The 19,024-nt window shown below is 37.9% G+C and overlaps 1 protein-coding gene across 6 annotated transcripts in view; it reads left to right on the forward strand.

Annotated features, from left to right (window-relative positions):
- Positions 1–19,024, forward strand: part of GTDC1 (glycosyltransferase like domain containing 1) — a 334,720-nt gene that overhangs the window by 13,302 nt on the left and 302,394 nt on the right. For 5 of the 6 annotated variants that reach the window (XM_044242544.1, XM_044242537.1, XM_044242541.1 and 2 more), the window contains exons 2-3: positions 10,089–10,153; positions 13,540–13,743. In XM_044242544.1, the coding sequence (XP_044098479.1) occupies positions 13,565–13,743 (179 nt within the window). In that variant the 5' untranslated portion in view covers positions 10,089–10,153; positions 13,540–13,564. Of the gene's footprint in view, positions 1–8,116; positions 8,162–10,088; positions 10,154–13,539; positions 13,744–19,024 lie in introns of those variants that run through there. The other variant, XM_044242538.1, reaches the window with a different exon arrangement.

A 19,024-nucleotide genomic window follows, 5' to 3' on the forward strand; every position in this document is an offset into this window, starting at 1 on the left:
TTTATGTATTTTTAATGGTAGGCTGTTTTCCTTCTAGGTTTGTAAGTTAAATTTTTCCAAATATATGGCTTTAAAAATAAAATATGATCAAATTGTTGCCCTGGAAAACAATTCCAGAACTAATACTTTCTTATCACTTGAAATGTGTTTTACGGTTTCATGTTGTTTAAATTCTAAAAAGTACTAGGTCCTGGAGGTTCCATTTAAAAATATATCTCTATGAAGTCTGAGTTGCTGTTGGGTTAATATTTCTTGAGTATCCATTCACCTACCACATGTATATAAATATAGGAAAACTCTGAGTGATTAGGAAAGGAGACAGTCTTCAAAAATGGTGAGACTGTGTCTGTAGTGGTCGGCACTGCAGTCATCCCTCCTTTAGCATGTGTAGCTTGTATGGGTGATGACATAAGAGCGGGTTTCTGCTTTTTTAATATAGACACTTTGGAGATTGAGTGTGAAACTGGAAGTTCTTTTCAAGTTTATTTGCCTTAACGAAATATTTTCCCTTATTTCAAGACCCGTATCTAATTATTGAAAGCACAAGTTAATTTTGACATCTTACTTGAACTTTAAGACTTTAAGTTTGCGCAATATTATGTTCCTATTCGGAGCTATCAGTACCAAAATAGCATCTTAGTTACTTACCCACTCTGTCAAAGTGCAGCTCCAGATTCCTTATGGATAAATAAAGAGCTTGATCTGTTTAAAATTATTTAATAATTCAAGTACTTTTAAAAATTAACTGAGTATTACTTTTATTTCATGCATTAGACGAGGAGTATTTGCAAAACCAAATTATAGCATTTGTGAGTAGGTATAGCCCCATTAGTTTAACCCTTGCTGATTAGTTTTTTAATAAGTTTCTTTATAGCAATAATAGTTAGAATAATTTGAAAACTACTGGCAAGCTCCTGGAGGGGAGTAAGTCTTCAGTAATTGGGAAGTAGTTTGTTATTTCAAACAATTTGGCCTCCTTCCTAAAGTTAGGAAAAATTTATAGTTTCTTTTAATTGCAAGTTGAAACATCCAGTGCAGATAACTTGAAGAACAAAATGAAACCTGAAGAGAAAATCAAAATCACTCATAGTTCTACCATAAATGATTATTTATGCCTACTTGTGTGCATGTGTGTTCTCTCTCACATTTCTATATTCATATCATCATATATTTTTACATATTCATAGCATGCAGTCATGCAAGGGTGGAAACATTTTTCCATGCCAGTAAATGTTCTTTTTATTATGATTTTTGATCACTGATCATTTAATTATGAAATTCCTTTTCGTTGGATATTTTGGTTTCAATCTGGGGCAAAGACTGAAGTAAAAATTCTTGATAATTTCCATGCTTAATTCGTAGAAGTGGTATTGTTGAATCCAAAGACAGGCACAGTTTTCAAGCTTTTTGTATTGTATTCAGATGTGATAGGACATTTTAATACTTCAAAGCAAATCTAGCCTTGTGCACTGGTAGAGTAAGTATCGGCCTTCAGGGCTTGAGAAGGGTCCCTTTAATTCACGAACTATTCTCATCCGTTCCTCAGAGGGCTGAAATTTTGCCATCACCTGTTGCTCCCTTGTAACATACAAGTACTCCTTGGAGAGGTAACATATTGTTGTGCCTGGCGGGCATGTACTGTGAACAATGTGCAGGAGTTTATCTGATATTTTCAATTTAGTTCTTACAAGTAAAGTTTGGAAGAAAGGACGGGGGAAAGGGACATGAGAACATTGAGCAAGAGGAATGATAAGAGGGACCAAGTATTTCCTTATTTCAATTCTTCTAAGATCTGTTGAGCAACTATTACATGGAATGCAAGATATTATGTACCTAGTTTTATGAGTTTAAGTTATAATCTCTCTCTACAGTGATTCAGGCTGTTTGTTAACTGTGAATGCTAATTAATCCAGTAGAGAGACTTTTGGTCCCAGATATGGTGCATATACATGCTGGATAGAGATGCAAGGGGGAATTAATTAACTCCTAAGCAACCTTACTCTGTTTGAACACACTGTTTGCAAAGTGTGAAATTACTTCCTTAAGAGATGATGAGGATGTAAAGTATAGCTTTGGGTAGTTTGCAAAGAATATTCTGTACTGTAAGGTCCCTGCTTCATTAGACAAAATATTTATATCATTGGAATGTCTCCTTGAAAAACCAGCTGATAAAGAGATAATAGTGACAGACAAGGCCACTAAATAGATAAAAGCCATAGTGTTTGGTCCAATCAGGAAACTTTGAGCTATTGCTACTTATCTTTTATTCAGTGGAAACTTGTGTGTCAGATGATATGGGCTAGCCTGTGCTTCCTCTGTAGTAACTATGGAGAATAGTAGGCCTTCTAGAAATTGTACACTGTTGTCTGTGTATGCCTTTTCTTTACTCAAGAATCTCAATCGTAAATATCTTCAGGATTTAAAAATTCCAGTCTATTATTATCAGACTGACTCTTTTTCTTATAATAGTGGGTAGCTAATAATATGCCCCTTGTGATATTTAAAAATAGTGATACAGCTCTCATTACCATCTCTCTTAGCCCCAGATTTACTCAGCCCTGATCTAAACTGGGTTTCTGGGCTTTTGAAAACTTACCACTAATGATCTCTAGAATCTCTCCAGTTTTTCTAGTGTTGGCTTCTTAAGCCATCAGTAAATGTCTTAGACCATTGGCAGACAAAAGACTCTTAAAAAAAATATGTGGCAGCTAGAAAAAGACCTGCTGTAGCACATAAATGGAAGAAAATGTACTTTTAACCAATCCTACTTCTAATAAATAAATTTCTATAGTTAGGTGGAACTTGGAGATGAGAGAAGTACCATTAAACATTTTAGTTGATACCTCTTTAAGGCATGGTTTTATGGATTTGGATCTTTAAGGACAGATTTGAATACTGGCTTCACCTCACATTTCTTAACACCATTTATATAAATCTGTTACTGCAGGATGACTTCCATTCATAAAAGGGAATATTAAAATATTAACGGTATCTAACATAGGTTCTTTTAGGGATATCTATTTCCTTCAGTCCTCTGGACATTTCTCTTTCTTCTCCCCAGTGTTTATCTGATATTCTTTTGCCTCCTGAACTGTTAGGTTTTTGTTTTTCTTGAAAGTTGATTTCCCTCACTGATAAATAGATTGAGTTTTGAGTTTATGTCCTTTTCATTTTTCCCTGGAAGTGAGTAAATCCAGAACTTTATACTTGGTGACATTTATTTCAACCCATCAAGGGAATGCCACCCATGTTTGCTTGGGTTGCAGTACTTCAAATAGGACGTTGAGAATGTTTGTGTGTTAGAGTCACCCTGCTATTTCTGTTTCAAAATTAACTGAAAATGTGACATGTGCCTCCCACTTGGAGAGGGAAACTTCTCAACAATTTTTTATTTAGTTAAGATGGATTAAGTTCTTAAAAGATGTTAGAGCGAGACTCGCTAACGCCAGTAGAGTTAAGAATCTGTTAGTCATTTTATTTTAATCTCATTTGGTGTGTATATTTATAATTATCTTGCATAATCCAAGTCTGAGTTAAAATTTGGCATAGAAGCCAATGTAGGGTAGCAAGATAATGTTTCGGACCAAGAAAAATATGCCAGTCTAATGATTAAACCGGTTGAATCCTTCCAGGTCACAGACTTGACTATCATTGTGTTAAATATTCTTGTAGAGTCCGGAAAAGTCAGAGAAGATATTTGGCTGTGGCATGACACTTGACTTATAAACCCCTCAGTAGGGTGTTTAAAATAGGCAGGACTATTTTCCTTAGAATGAGGTGTGGCATTTTGAATACAATAAGATGTGCATCAAGTTCTCTCTATGAGAGTTAAGTAGTAATTAGTGGTAGGAAGGGGTGATTATTTGCGGCTGATAATAATAAAGGTCTTAGATGAGTTCAAGAAATTGTCAAGGCCATTGCTAAAGAGTTTTATGGTTGATTGACTCAACAGTGTGTTGAACATTTTCTTTTTGCTAAGTACTAAGGATACAGTGGTAAGTAAGCAGACCTGGTCACTGTCCTTTTGGAACTTAATATCCAGTAGAGGTTACAGATATTACATAGTCACTCATATAAATAAATCCTACAGATGGTAAGTACAAAGAAGTACTACAGATTGTTATATCAGGGAGACTTGGACTTTTGTTTGATGGCAACAGAAGTAAATTATGAGATATACTGAGCATATCTCTGTGGTTGACCTCTTTGCCTCCTACTTCAAACCATTCTTGTCATATGAATCTTGGACATTGTGTTTCTCCCATCCTAGTCATTAAGGTCTCTTGCCCCATCAGAAAGGCATTAGTCTTGAGCTAGGGGGTGAAAGATAAGGGTTGTGGGGTTAGGGAAGGGATGATTATGCAGGACTCTGGAAGGAATTACAAGAGATTAGAACAAGAGTTGTGAGTTTTGTCACCCTAACTATAAGGTATTCTGTATAATGATAGAGTGTGGTTTATATCACTATGTCCTGGATTTATGAACTATTGGGAGTAATGATCAGATGTAATAGGTGATACATTGTTTATCATCTTTTACTGACTTTTATATTTCACATGTATATACTATATACTGCAGTATATGTCACTTACATATTAATAATTATTAAACATTGATATTTAATCCAAAAACTCTAAAGACTAGAAAATGGATGAACCTTTTACTTATTTCCTACCAGGTACCTGCAATGAAGTATAATGGGAAGATACATGACTATAGGATCAAAGACCTGGGTTTAGGCCCTTGCTCTGTTACTTACTCTGTGATACTCAATATTCTCCACATCTTCCACTGTAAAAGAAAAGTGGTTGGTCAGTGTCTCCCACATACCTTCCACCTATGGATCTGTGAAACACCTGGGCTTTCCTGCTTAGGTATCCCTATATGCATGGATCAGATAATCCTATTTTCTCCCACCGGACTGATTTGCAGCCCATTTCAGGAAGGTGGAAGCCTTGGAGAAATGCCATCTTGAGAAAGCAAATACATTATTCATCTTGTCAAACTTTTATAAAATGAATAATTGTTGGCAGAAAGTATTTAAAAATGTCTTTTTTTCTTCCCCATTAAATAAAAGTATAATTACTAAATGTGAAATGGGATCTCCAGATTTATGGTGAGGGAATTGGCTTCCCATCCTACTTCCACTGCTAGTATTAAACTAGCATGGTGATAGATCAAGCAGATTAAAACACTTCAGGTGATTTTCAAAATTCATGGAATCTCAGAGATACTCATTTTTTTAGGCCATGAAACTTGCTTTGGTCCAGAATGCCGTGCTTGTGGTGTTTCTACCATTTCTTTTATCATTATTATTTCTCTTATATTAGGAGGTTAAGATAAACTTGTATCTACCTGGAAAAAATACATCTAAAAAGTCTCCTTTCTATGAAAGTAGGAAAAGAAAACCCATCTTTGACAGAGAATATAATAAAATGTGTTTAGATATACTAGCTGCTTGATGTAGTTTTGAACTCAGGAATAATGAGAAATCATTAGAAGCAGGTGGAGCGCTGCCTGACACTGGTTTGCTTGGGACCTGTGGGCAGTGAAAGCAATGCTACTTTAAAGGCAGAATCCGGGGCGCCTGGGTAGCTCAGTGGGTTTAAGCCTCTGCCTTTGGCTCAGGTCATGATCTCAGGGTCCTGGGATGGAGCCCCGTGCTGGGCCCTCTGCCCAGCAGGGAGCCTGCTTCCTCCTCTCTCTCTGCCTACTTGTGATCTGTCTGTCAAATAAATAAAATCTTTATAAAAAAAAAAAAAAGGCAGAATCAAGTTCCCGTTTTCCCCTGAATTTTAGTGCAGCTCTAGAGAAACTTAGTGATATTCACAATGTGCCAGATCCTGGGAAGCCCCCAGGAAAAGAACAGCATGGCCCCTGTCCTGCGGATTTCCAAAGGCCCAGAGGGAAGCGGGACCTGGAAAGAGAGTGAAACCAATACTGAGAGTGTACAGAGCAGAGGGGAAGTCCTGTTGAAGAGAAGTTTAGGGAGAGGCTTTATAGAATTGGTGATTCATGAGCAGAAATTTTAAGGAAAGTTCATGAGGTGAACGCAAAGAGGCTGACAGAAAAGAGACAAAGGTGTAGAATCACAGAAGGGTAACTATGTGAGTGTAAGCGCTTGGTACCATAACAAGGCAGAGTCTAGCTGAGTGGGGGAAGAGAGATCACAGGGGAGAAGTACGGATGGCCGTGGCGAAGAGAAAGGAAGGGCCAAAAAAGCGAGGTCTCAGCTGTCGTGTGTAGGGCATTGGACTTTATCCTTAGGTGGTGGAGACCTTGCAGGTTTTTGAGCATCTCGCCTGATGATCACATTTGCATTTTGGAAGATTACTTGTGGCTGGATTATGGTGGATGGTATGATGGGAATCAGATGGTGTGGCAGCATGGAGACCTAGTGTAAGTGGATGATGCAATAGTTGGAATGAGTGATGAGATGATTTTCTGGTGTAAAATTTTCTGTTAATTCACAAATACACTTCCACATTTTAACATGTCAGCAAATTGAAATGTTTTAGTATTCAGTAGAACTAATTCATGGCTACTTTTATAGTTTGGAATTATTCATGAAATTAATGGCAATGAAAAGTTGAAAGAGGGTGAGTATTTTGTCAGTGAAATTAAACCAGTAAACTTCTCACAAAAAATTTCGTAGTTATAATTTTGCAATATAGTGGGGAATATAACTTTACAAAAATGTAAAGCAATGATTTGTAACATGTACACATCTGTGGAAATTAAGCATATTTGAAAACAAGTGAATGATGTCATAGTGATAGTGCGTGTAAGTATTTGTTGAATTTGTGTTTGACACAGTTATAACCAAGATTTTGTATTAATTCAAGTCATGGAGTAAGTGACTGATGGTTCTAAACAGAGAGTTAAATCCCAAGTTGAGAAAGAATGAAAATATTTGTTAGGGAAAATTAAATAGCAATATATGCATATAAGATTGTAATTTTTTAAAGAGCTTTTATAAAAGATCATAGGAAATCATTGGAAAAGCACACTTGAAGATTGCTTTAAATTGTGTCACAAACAGGATGGCATACATGTCTTCTCACCAGACCTTGGTTTTGGTGCATAAATCCTTAGTTCTTCATTACCACAACAGGAAACTAAAGTCAGAACTAAAGAAATTAGAACACTCATAGCACTGTGGGGCAATAAAATATTGCAGTCCTACATATCTTTCATTATGAACCCAAGATTTTTATTTTTAATGTTACTGTTTAAGTACACACAATAGTACACAAGTTATCATAAATGTTAGGTTATATGTCCATAATCGAATAATGGAGTAATGATCAGTTTCCATTATGCATTATCTGTTTTTTTTTTTTTTAAGGTTTTATTTATTTACTTGATGGAGAGTGAGCTAGAGAACAAAAGTTGGGGGAGAGGTGGAGGGAGAGAAAGAAGCAGACCCTCTGCTGAGCAGGGAGCCCATTGAGGGCTCCATCCCAGGACTGGAGGATCATGACCTAAGCCAAAGGCAGATACTTAACCGACTGAGACACCCAGGCGCCCCCATTATGCATCATCTTTAATTCAAACTAATGTTCAGGAACCTGATTCATTCCTTAGTGTTCGCCAAACTTCCTTTAATTATGTAGAATACTGCCTGGTGCCTATAGTTTAGGATTGCAGGGTTTTTTACTCTGCATTTGATACCCGATTGTATTTTAGTACCTAGAGATTACATTGAGGTTAGGATGAATTTGCTACACCTGATTTTAATGAAAAGTTTTTAAAAAATAACTTTTTGGTAGGATCTGCTTATCTCTGTTTTCCCCACCTCCTGACCCCCGTATGATACTTGATTATAGTGTGATACTTTGAGGATATTTATTTAGCAAAATGTATTTTTACTATATATTCACTCTCGTTAGGGGAACTGATGGTGACATGTGTTTCAAAGTAGAAATTTTTTTATGCTTATTTTTTTACTGTTTAATGAGATTTCAGGTATATTTTAACAACTGGGGTTTCCCTGATGAATCATTAAAATAAGTGAGTGGGTTGGAGGGTAATGCTAACTTTTCTCAGTACTGCCCTGTTTTACCCTGGTGGGTTATTCATTGCTTTTAAAATAGAACCTGGTGTGTTGGAGTTGGTGGGTGGAGGTGCCGAAGGGAAGGGGTCAGTAAGAAAATACCAGGTAAATCTCTGATGATCTATTGGGAAGTCCTACTCAAATTTTATTTTCCCCAACTTAGAGCATTTAGTGTTTAAGTTCACTGGTTTTGTTGTTGTCGTTGTTTTGTTTTGTTTGCTCTGCCAAACTTAACTTTTAAAATATTGTATATAGGCAAATAGAAAATATATTTTCAGCAACTGATTGAAGGTTAAGGTATCAAGCCCTGTGTGGATTAGCCTGTGGAATCAATTTCTCATGTGTGTGGGACTAAAACCGTTAAAACCATCATCACTGAAACCATACCTTCCTACAGCTAATAGCAATAAGGTGTCTGTGGAATATATTAATACAACAATTCCTCTGATTTAAAATTATTACCTTGTATTTGGCTGGAAAATTATTTGAATATTATAAGTAACTGAATTGACATCATATACAAGGACTAATTACAGCTTTCTAATGGGACTTAGGTTTAGTTTTTTAAAAAATTCACATGATCTGTTTATACTTAGCACATCTTTTTCAATAAGTCAATGGCATATTGCAGATTTCCTTTATACTGTTAAAAAAAAAAACCCTACAACAGCAGTTCTGTTAGAGGAGGTAGACCAAAATGTAGTTCACCTTGAAGATGGCTCAGGGAATAAAGAAATTGGGTCAAGCTTAAAATAAATGCAGGTACAGTGACGAAAGTTTTAATAAAAATTTAAAAATATTCACAGCCTTGGTTTCAGGCTACTTTTGTTCTTGGTGATCTTATCAGTGCGTTATTAGTTTTTAATTGAGATGACACTAATGGCACTTTTTCCATTTTGGTCAAAATGTTTATGTGAAATATTTTTGTGATTTTTTTCCCTTTGTGTCCTCTTTTAATTGTAAATATAAAGTTTTGGAAAGGCAGACAGTTCTTAAATCATTTGACCTCTCGTGATCTTAAGTAGAATTTGAAGTGGTTTAAAATCCCTGTGTCATAGCTATCATTTTGACTCATTTATATTGCCAATTTAATGTTTAGCATTTAACCATGTATCATTAAATCATCGTATTGATAATGAATTAAACTTTCATAAAGCTTTAATAGTATAGTAGATTCTCATTCATTTGCTGTCACTGGGGAATAAAATATGCTGAAGAAATGAGTTTTTTTTTTTAACTGAAGCTTACTGGGTTAAGCAGAAAAACTTAAAAGTTGATAAAATTTTATCTGACACACTTTGTATGCTCTTTCTGGGAGCAAGAATGGATTGGCCATTAACTTTTTTTTAACATTTTTTTTTAAATGTCATAAAACATTAACATTCTAGTGTTCTGCAGAAGGACATGGGCTTTCTGATTAGTATTTGTTGCCTCTAATAAGAAAGTTTTTTGTTGTTTTTTTCTTTGAAATAAGTGCCACACCCCTCATTGAAATACTTACTCAGTGATTAACCCAGGCATGCTCTGAAGACCTTTGGCTAGGCTCACCTACCATCCATCTTCTGGAAAACACCTGGCCACAGCCTCAGGCTGTAAAGAAGACCTCTTCCTTGCCTAGAAGTAAGCATTCTCCGTGTTCAGAACTGCTGTTCAAGCACTCACTCCCTAGCAGCCATTGATAGCGGTCCCTGATGTCTGTATTCACCTGTGCTCCTGAGCATCTGTGGTGTCAAAGTGACCACCTGCCATCTTCTGGGATTATTGCTAAAATGAGCAAATGGCACACTCCCTTTATCTTTTAGCAAATTTTAGCATAACAGCAAAAATTCTTTTTAACAAAGTGTTGTGTTTTTTGTTTTTTTTTTAACCTGATACTTGTTTGTTTCAAGCAGTGTTTTCTAAAAGCTCAAGCACAGTAAGAATATTTGCATTGTTCTTTAATGTGCTATAATGACATTTGGTTTGAATTTTATATTTAAAAGTCAGCTTCCTCTCTTTTGCTTGTACCTAATGGGAATCATCTTTCTTCCAGATTGCGCTTGAAGAAGACTATAGGGAAGAATCCATTTTCTTCTTGCCACAAAAGTTGCAATAGAAGTAAGTAGGGGAACTGCCAGGTTATGTCCGTCTCCACAAAACAAGCAGAACAAATTTCCATGAATCAAAGCCACTAAGTATAGTTTTCAGAGATGGTAGGACATAGTTACTCTCCCTAGGAAAATACCAAAAACGCAGGCACACCCATTGGCCACTAGAAAAATGCTCAAGTAAATGCTAGTTCAAACCTGTACATTTCACTCTTCTTACTGAGCTATTAAAGGGGTGGAAATCTACTATAGCTATAATCTTTTTTTCCCCTTTTCTATTTTTCGACCTCCCACATGCTTGGTGTTCAGTTCTGCTTACTGAATGTCTTGAATTTACAGCAGCACCTACACATACGGCCTCCACATTGGCTTATGGTTTGCAGATAACTCATGATTCAGACCCATAAGAAACATCTGTAAATACATGGCATGATATGTGCTCTAGATTAATCATTTAAAAGGGCAAAGGAATTTAGAATCAGAAAGCTTTTTTTCCCTTCTAATATTGATGTTGCTTTCTTTGAGGTTATATGAATGAAATATTCTTTACAGTGGTTTAGAGCACATCCTATCACTTCAGGAAATAGCTCAGGTCATTTTGACAACAACCTTTTAAGGATATATAAGGCATATACACCTTGTCATGATTAGATCAGAGGAAATAAACCAAGAGAGAGACAACTGTGATGTGATCTTGTAAGCAAACTGTTAACTGCTTTTAGTCTGTCTTGAAACCTTTGATATAACTTTCAAAATTGCCTTATGTTGGTTTCTCAGTTGACTTTCTAAAAGTTTCCATTATTTGAAGGATTACAGGCTACCATTTTGTGAAACTGATCTTATTGAACCTTGTGTTTATTAGTGGTGGTCTTTAACTGGCCTGAAAAAAGCCAAGCCAGTGCATAGCTAAGCCCCTAAGCTCACTTCTTTCCAGATACCTGTGAGGCTCTCAAATTCTTATTTGAAATGCAAACTGCTAATAAGGAATGGGTAAAACCCACCACACTTCTCACCAGTTCTTGGTTGAGAGGGGGCCATGACTGAAAATTACTGATTTTAAAATGCAGGAGGATACAAATATATCCTTTTCCCTTATGTAAGGTGATTTATACTGAAAATGGGAGGGCAAAATATCTTACTCCTATGTTAGTTATTAGGCTTCAGTTTTATCTTCACAACACACCTCTGAGGTTAGTATTGTTACCCTCATTTTACAGAAGGCGAGACCCGAGTCCTACAAAGTTAGGTAACTTGTCCAAGTTACACAGCTAGGAAGTGACACTGCTGAGCCTCAGACTTCTATCTCCCTGACCCTAGAGTTCATGCCTTTCCCAGCTGAGGAGCACTGCTTCTTTTTTTGTAGAGAAATGAAATATATACTTATATATATATATTTTTTCTTTAAAATTGCTCATTGGAGGGGTGCCTCTGTGGCTCAGTGGGTTAAAGCCTCTGCCTTCGGTTCAGTTCGTGATCCCAGGGTCCTGGGATCGAGCCCTATATCGGGCTCTCTGCTCAGGGGGGAGCCTGCTTCCCTCCCTCTCTCTGCCTGCCTCTCTGCCTACTTGTGATCTCTGTCAAATAAATAAATAAAATCTTAAAAAAACATATAAAAATGCTCATTGGAAATTCAGACATCAAGAACTAAACTTTTTTCATTCCAGCCATATCTTTGAGAACCATTTGGAACTTTCTCCTTTGAAATGCAATTTAAATAGGCATTGGTTTGAACAAGGTGAAGTGCAGTTTTACTAGTAAAAAGCATCATTGAGGGGCATCTGGGTGGCTCAGTTGGTCAAGTGTCCAACTCTTGGTTTCAGCTCAGGTCATGATCTTAGGGTCATGAGATCGAGCCTCACATTGGGCTTTGTGCTCAGCATGAGTCTGCTTGAGATTGTCTACCTCTCCCTCTCCATCTGCTCCTACCCTGGCTTGCACTCTGTCTCTCTCTAAAATAAATAAAATCTTTTTTTAAAAAGCATCATTGAGTTGTTGATACTAATAATTTTGTGGAACAGCATTATTAAGAAGAACAATATGCTGTTTAATGAGGTATTTACTTGAGTCATAAAGGAAAATTCAAACATCTGGAATATTTTTTAAACAATGTAGTATTTATGTACAGAGTGATGTTTCTTCCTTCTTACAGGAAATAACGTGTAATTTGAAATGTATATGAATTTTTTTTTACATTCACACATACATTTTTATTTCACTGAGCACATTAACAAAAGTCATATTATTAAACCAAAAAATTGCTTATATAGCTAACTCGCTGAGATGAAAAATTTACCATGTCTCTATTTTATTTTTTTTAAGACTTTATTTATTTATTTGAGAGAGAGTGAGAGAGTGAGAGCATGAGAAGAGAGGAGGGGGAACTGGGTTGGGCAGAGGGAGGGGGAGAAGCAGATTCCCTGCTGAGCAAGGAGCCCAATGAGGGACTCAATCCTAGGATCCTGAGATCATGACCTGAGCCAAGAGGAGTTGCCCCATCAACTGAGCCACCCAGCACCCTACCATGTCTTTAATAAAACATTACTTTATCTCTCTTAATGGGATTGTTGTTTAAAGAAAGGTTGTAGAAACCTTGCTGGCTCATAGGCATATAGCTTTACCCCCCTTTTTGGGTTTTCCTTTGCAGGTGGGAAATTGGTGATAATGGGGAGGTGGTCAGGGTATGTGCAGTGTCTCAAGAAATTGTATCCTAAGATTTTTAACATTAGAGGTTTGAGATTTAAATATGAATGTGCTTTCTTTCTACATATGGAGTCTCTGGGGCAGGGATAGCTGGTGAATTTAAAGATGAATGAATGTCACCCTTAGAGAATCAGAGAATTCTAAACTGGATAGGGTCTTACAGACAAAGGGCTCTTGGAGTGGAAGTCTTAGGAGATGTGTTCAGTGACTGTCTGAGAGTAGTAGAGCTCCAGGCCAAGCCACTCCCTGGTTACTGAGTCTGGGTCCAGCCATTCCAACCAGGAAGTGAAGCCATTCCAACCAGGAAGTGAAGCCATTCCAACTAGGAAGTGAAGCCATTCCAACCAGGAAGTGAATGATCCCAGCAGGGGAGGGCTTTAAACTTCCTGGGGCTGGAGAAAAAAACCCGAGTCATTGTGGAAGTAATCTTAAGGCAAGAAGAAAACAAATTCGAAAAATAAGTGTCCTTTATTTCCTCTTGTTAACACAAATGATGGAAAAATGCTGATTACCAAAAATATAAACCCTAAGTGTTGGTACTTTAAAAAAAGGTGGGATGTAGCATATTTTTAAAAAATTAAGCGTCTGTAAATTATTTGCTTTCTGAGTGTAATATTTTAAGTTATTTTAAAAAGTCTTGATGCACACACACATACATACATATGTTGGAAAAATATTGTTTTGCTTATGATTTAGAATCTGCGAAGGCTTGAAAGAGCCCATGAGTCTTCTCATCATTGAGGCGTTCTATGGAGGGTCCCATAAACAGCTGGTGGATCTGCTCCAAGAAGAGTTGGAAGACTGTGTCCTTTATACCTTGCCTGCAAAGAAATGGCATTGGAGAGCACGGACGTCGGCTTTATACTTCTCCCAGAATGTTCCCATCAGTGAGCAGTACAGGTAATTGGAGCTCGGGCTGCACCTTCAGCCTGTTTTTACTGTATGTGGTATAAGGATGTTGCTTCTGTTGGCATCTATGAGATTTTTGCCAGCCGTGGAATTGGTCAGTATGGCTACAATAGACTCAGCAGAGCAGGAGAGTTCATTTACACTCTGAGGACAGCTGGCTGGTAGAACAGTGGTCCCTTTAGAACCTAAAAGCCTTCTCTCATCTGTCTTGTGATGGTATCACATGCATTTGTGTGGGTGTGGATGACATTTTTGGCCTCAGAGGAGAGTTGATTTTGGGCACGTTTTTTGTTGGTGTTGTTCCATAATCTCCAGTGTCTCTTGTAGTGAGTGTGCTGTTTTTGCTTAATTTATTGTGTCTGCTCTGTACCAGGAGCTAAGGCTGAAAAGGCAGATGTGACCATGGTCTGTGCCCTTAAAGCTTTAAAGACTATTGAGGTAGAGATGGACTTGCAGGTGCGAAGTGAGCGTGAAAAATGGAAGAATTAATTTTGACTGTGACAAAGTGGAGGTGGCTTTCTAGAGTTGGTCAACCTTTGTTTAGTCTTCAGGGATGAATAGATTTGGGGCACATAGGACTCAGTTCTGAATTCTAATCAGTTAGGAAGTAGGAACTAGGGGTACCCAATAGAGATTCTTTTGGGACTAGAAAGATGAATGAAAAATAGTGATGATGTGGATGGGGAACAAGTAGAATACTGAACATCCTGATCTTTTTATTCTCTGTTGGTATATACTGTCTTGTGTCTCCTGCTTGGTAAACTGTGGGAGATTATCCTCCAGTGTCCTATAGATCTTCTCTTCTTTCCATTCTGGGGCCCTTCCGTGTAGAACGGCATTGGTGTAAGCAGCACTATTAATAATGGATAGGGAAGACAGATTGTTGGAGACAGGGCACGTTGTGGGCTGCCGTGCTCACCATGCCTTCAGCAGTTGCATCTATCTGTTGCTGCTTGTAAGGTGGAACAGTCACAAGGGAGACAGTAGCTTGGGATTTAAATGTAGGTTACTGTTCTTCAGAGTAATAAGGGGAATTCAGAGAATAACCCATTTCGAGTATGAAAACCATGCATCAAGTCTGAACATTCGGATGGTCAGGTGGAATAGCAGTGAGCACTCGGGTCACTTTGCTTGGGATTATAAAGGTAAAATTCTGTTTGGGGGCATATTAAGAATTTATTTTTCTAATCAAAAGTGTATTTTCCCTTCCATAATTTAGTGTTTTATATTCTGATATCACTAAGTGAATATGGTTGATGGATAGTATTAGAAATTTCAATGAGTATATTAATATAAAAGTTCTAAAGGCAATGATAAGACTGTTGCTCTGTTATAATATGACTGTTTATAGTTGCTTTCACATCTCATTTAATTGTGTATCATGGCACCAAATGTATTGTCTTACTTAGGGTCAAGTGATCCCGTTGACTTTATGACACATTTTCATTTAACATTATTTGATATAATGCATTTCTACAATGACTTGAACATTGAAACGAGCCATTTCTCTATCTGCTGTTAGATTTCATTTTGATAAGGCAGTTTTTCAGCACGAAATTGTTGTGTCACAAACGTATGTGTGTGGAGAGCATGTGTGCAAACCCTCCTGTGCAATGGCTTCTCCGCTGCCTGTGAGGCCCGAAGCAATGAGGATCAACATCACAGCGCTTGCTGAAGCAGTCTTCCTGGGGAGGTGGATCGCTGTAAGATTGTGCTGTAAAGGTTTACTCTCTGATAGTCACAACCTACAGGGCCCAGCAGTGGTATGTAAGATCTTTCAAGGTCGGTCATCTAAGCTGTGCAGATTAATCTAATCAGACTTCACTAAAAGATATACCTCACCAGTTGAACCAGAGTTATATTTGACCAGTGATAACTTATCTACTCTTTTGTAATACTTTTGGAAAAGTAGCAACAGCTTGAAAACTTACAGAGTTAAAAAAATATGCTCACTCAACCCCACATTGAAGTGTAAGGAAAGTCTTTTGTAAGGAAAGTCTCCGTGGAGATTTCTAAAGATATGAGGAGTTTTTGCCTCTTAGATAGTTAACTCTCTTTGTACACTTGGGAGATGAAATCATCACAATTCAGAAAGCACCAGTATTACATACTATGCAAAATTACTCGGAACAGGTAGGGACTGTGTCTGATGAAAGAGACCATGAACATAGGTAAACACATTATTTTTCTCAGCTTCTGTACATACAATCATTATTGTCTTGAGCTTCTTATGCAGAAAATATTTTATTACTAACAGAATAAATGCTTCAGCCTAATTACTCAGTTCAATTCTGTTTTATCCTGGTAGCTAGAAGAATACATCATGGGTCACATTTGGAGCAATTTAATTTTATCATAGATTACAAAAGCTCCACAGGTTATTTTTCCCAAAAGTAGTTGGTAATGATTGTTCCTGAGGTTATATTAAAATTTTCCCTTCTGGAAACCACAAAATGCAGAAAAATGTCTCGAGGATGGGCCTTAAATTTCATATTCTGAAATGTATGAGTCATTTGTCCCAGGATTAGCATTTTGACTTTCTTAGATATACCTACCTAGAGTAGGCATCAAAGATATTTCACTCATTTTTTTTTCTTTACTGAGCTGAGACAATCACTGTTACTTAAAATCATTTTTTCTCTCTCAGCAGCTTGCAATTATATTTTTCATTCCATCCGAGGTACTGTAGCAGATTCTGATCATTGGCCACTTAACAGCCCTTCTTCCTTGTTAACAGAATCACACTTGTCTTTGGAGTGGCTAAGTACCCAGCCCCTGGGAGTGAAGCATGATTGACCTGAGTTGGTCATTATGATCCCGTTCTCTGCCCAATTTTCCCAGCTTTCCTTGCAGTTAGTGCTGGTTAGTGACTAGGTTTTGGCAAATTAGACTTAAGTGGATGACTTCTGGGGGTTCTTCCAACAAAGTTTGTTTTGTTTTGTTTTTAGTTATGAAAGGAGGAAGTCATTTTCCTTTCCTGCATTTGACAGTGGTTGTGATGTCCATAATCATGACACGACAGGATGAGGACAAATTGCCTGGGCTGCCAAAAATGGCTGATGGAAGGCTGGAAAGAGCCTGGATTTGACTACTATTTTGGGCAATAGAGCTACCTAGACACCTGAAAACCTCTCATCTCTAGAAATGATTAATAAAGTGTAACAACTTTCCTTTTTTTTTTTTTTTAAAGATTTTATTTATTTATTGGACACAGAGAGAGATCACAAGTAGTCAGAGAGGCAGGCAGAGAGAGAGGAGGAAGCAAGCTCCCCGCTGAGCAGAGAGCCAGGTGCGGGGTCGATCCCAGAACCCTGGGATCACGACTTGAGCCGAAGGCAGAGGCTTAACCCACTGAGCCACCCAGGCACCCCAACAACTTTCCTTTTAAGTCCATAGCTAAGCAAAGTAAGAGACGATCTGAAGAAGGATCTGGAAATTAGAGTCGTAGCTGGCGTTGAAGCTCTGGCTGCCTATTTTCATATTTTTTTTTTTTTTTTAAAGATTTTATTTATTTATTTGACAGAGAGAAATCACAAGTAGACAGAGAGGCAGGCAGAGAGAGAGAGAGGGAAGCAGGCTCCCTGCTGAGCAGAGAGCCCGATGCGGGACTCGATCCCAGGACTCTGAGATCATGACCTGAGCCGAAGGCAGCGGCTTAACCCACTGAGCCACCCAGGCGCTCTGGCTGCCTATTTTCATAAAGGGGACCGGTTAACTTAGGTGACATTCTGAAATGAAATATCCCATACACTTACCCTTTGAAATTTGACAGCTCTATTTTAAAAGATAAACTGAATAGTTTATTACACTTTACAGAGGAGAGAAAAATCATTATTTTTAAGGAATGAAATGGAAAAGGCAGAAAATCCCCAATACCCCCAGATGGGTACAAGAGGTACTATTGTGTAAAGGAGCTCTGGCTGTAGGGTTAGGGCCTTTATAATTTTGCTTTTGGAAGCAATGTGCTTATTTTTGACCTAACAGTCCAAACTGTGAGTCTGATCTTAGAGTGCTTCTAATCTAGTTATTTTTAGGTCTTAAGTGTCTTCATTAGGATTTATCTCCACGGCATGTAAAAAGCCATTAGGAAATGAAAAGCATTTTTGTTGTATTTCCATCCCAACATTTTTTTGAATTTATTTATATTTGAGAAAGTTCTTCTGCTGTTACTAAAGTCTTAGTCAATGACAAGATGTTCTGCCTATGGCACTGTCTAGGGTGTGCACAGGTACTGATCTCAGACTTACTGTGTTTGGAGCCTCTGGAGCTATGATACGGATACTCTGCTACCCTTCTTCAAAGTCTCCCCTCTTAAGGAAGCTTTCACATTTGCCTCTTCCCTTGAGATCCAGTGTGGCCTCCTAGCTGCCTTTGGACACGTTGTCCTATCCATTGAATGACTAATTTTTGTCCAACTGTCCTTTGTTTATGGTCTTCTGTGGTTCACTCACATGACGGACCTGCTGGTCTCCTGACCAGCCAGCCTACAGAGAGACACTGTACGCAGAAGGCAGGAACTGAATCAGGCGTTGTGCTCACAAGACCATTCATGTCCCATTCATCTTTATATCTTCCTAAACAGAATCCTATATTCTGCTGAGTTTCTTCCTGTAAACAGTCTCTCCTATATTCCTATATGTTCACTGTCTCATGCTGGTAATAAAAATGTAACACTCCCCCATTTTAAGAGAAGTTCCAAGTGACCGAATATATGAAATGGAGAGGACTAGGCATGGGATGGTTTGGCCAGAAACCCCCCAGACTAATTATCTTTTGGCTCTTTTAAGTTGGTTTCCAGTTTTTCTTTTTTCCCATGAACATTGATTAAGGGCTTTTGCATTAAGAGGCAATAACACTAACACTGGCAATGTCAAACCAAACGTGGCAAATCTGGACATGGTAAGCATTTAGTAAACTCTTAGGATGCTTAGTCCTTTATCCACTTGCTAATACTCAGAGCCTTGAGGAAATGATCCCTGATTGAAAACCATCAGTGACTTTGTACTGTGTATATAAAAATCCAGATTACACACGGGGTCTGCTGGGCCCTGCCCATCTCTGCAACTTTCTCTCCACCCCTGTCATCTCATTGGTCTGCTGTAGTAGTGAAGGGGGGCCTGGTTCACTGGCTCTGAAGCCTCAAGGTCTTTCCTGCCTCAGGTTTTCTCAATACTTGTTAGTCTCTTAGCTGGCCAGCTACTTCATGCCACCTCCGTAGACCCTCTGCTTATTTTTCCCTCTCTTTAAAGCCTGAGCTAACATTTCACCTGCT

Source organism: Neovison vison, chromosome 3, assembly GCF_020171115.1.
Source record: "Neovison vison isolate M4711 chromosome 3, ASM_NN_V1, whole genome shotgun sequence".
NCBI lineage: Eukaryota > Metazoa > Chordata > Mammalia > Carnivora > Mustelidae > Neogale > Neogale vison.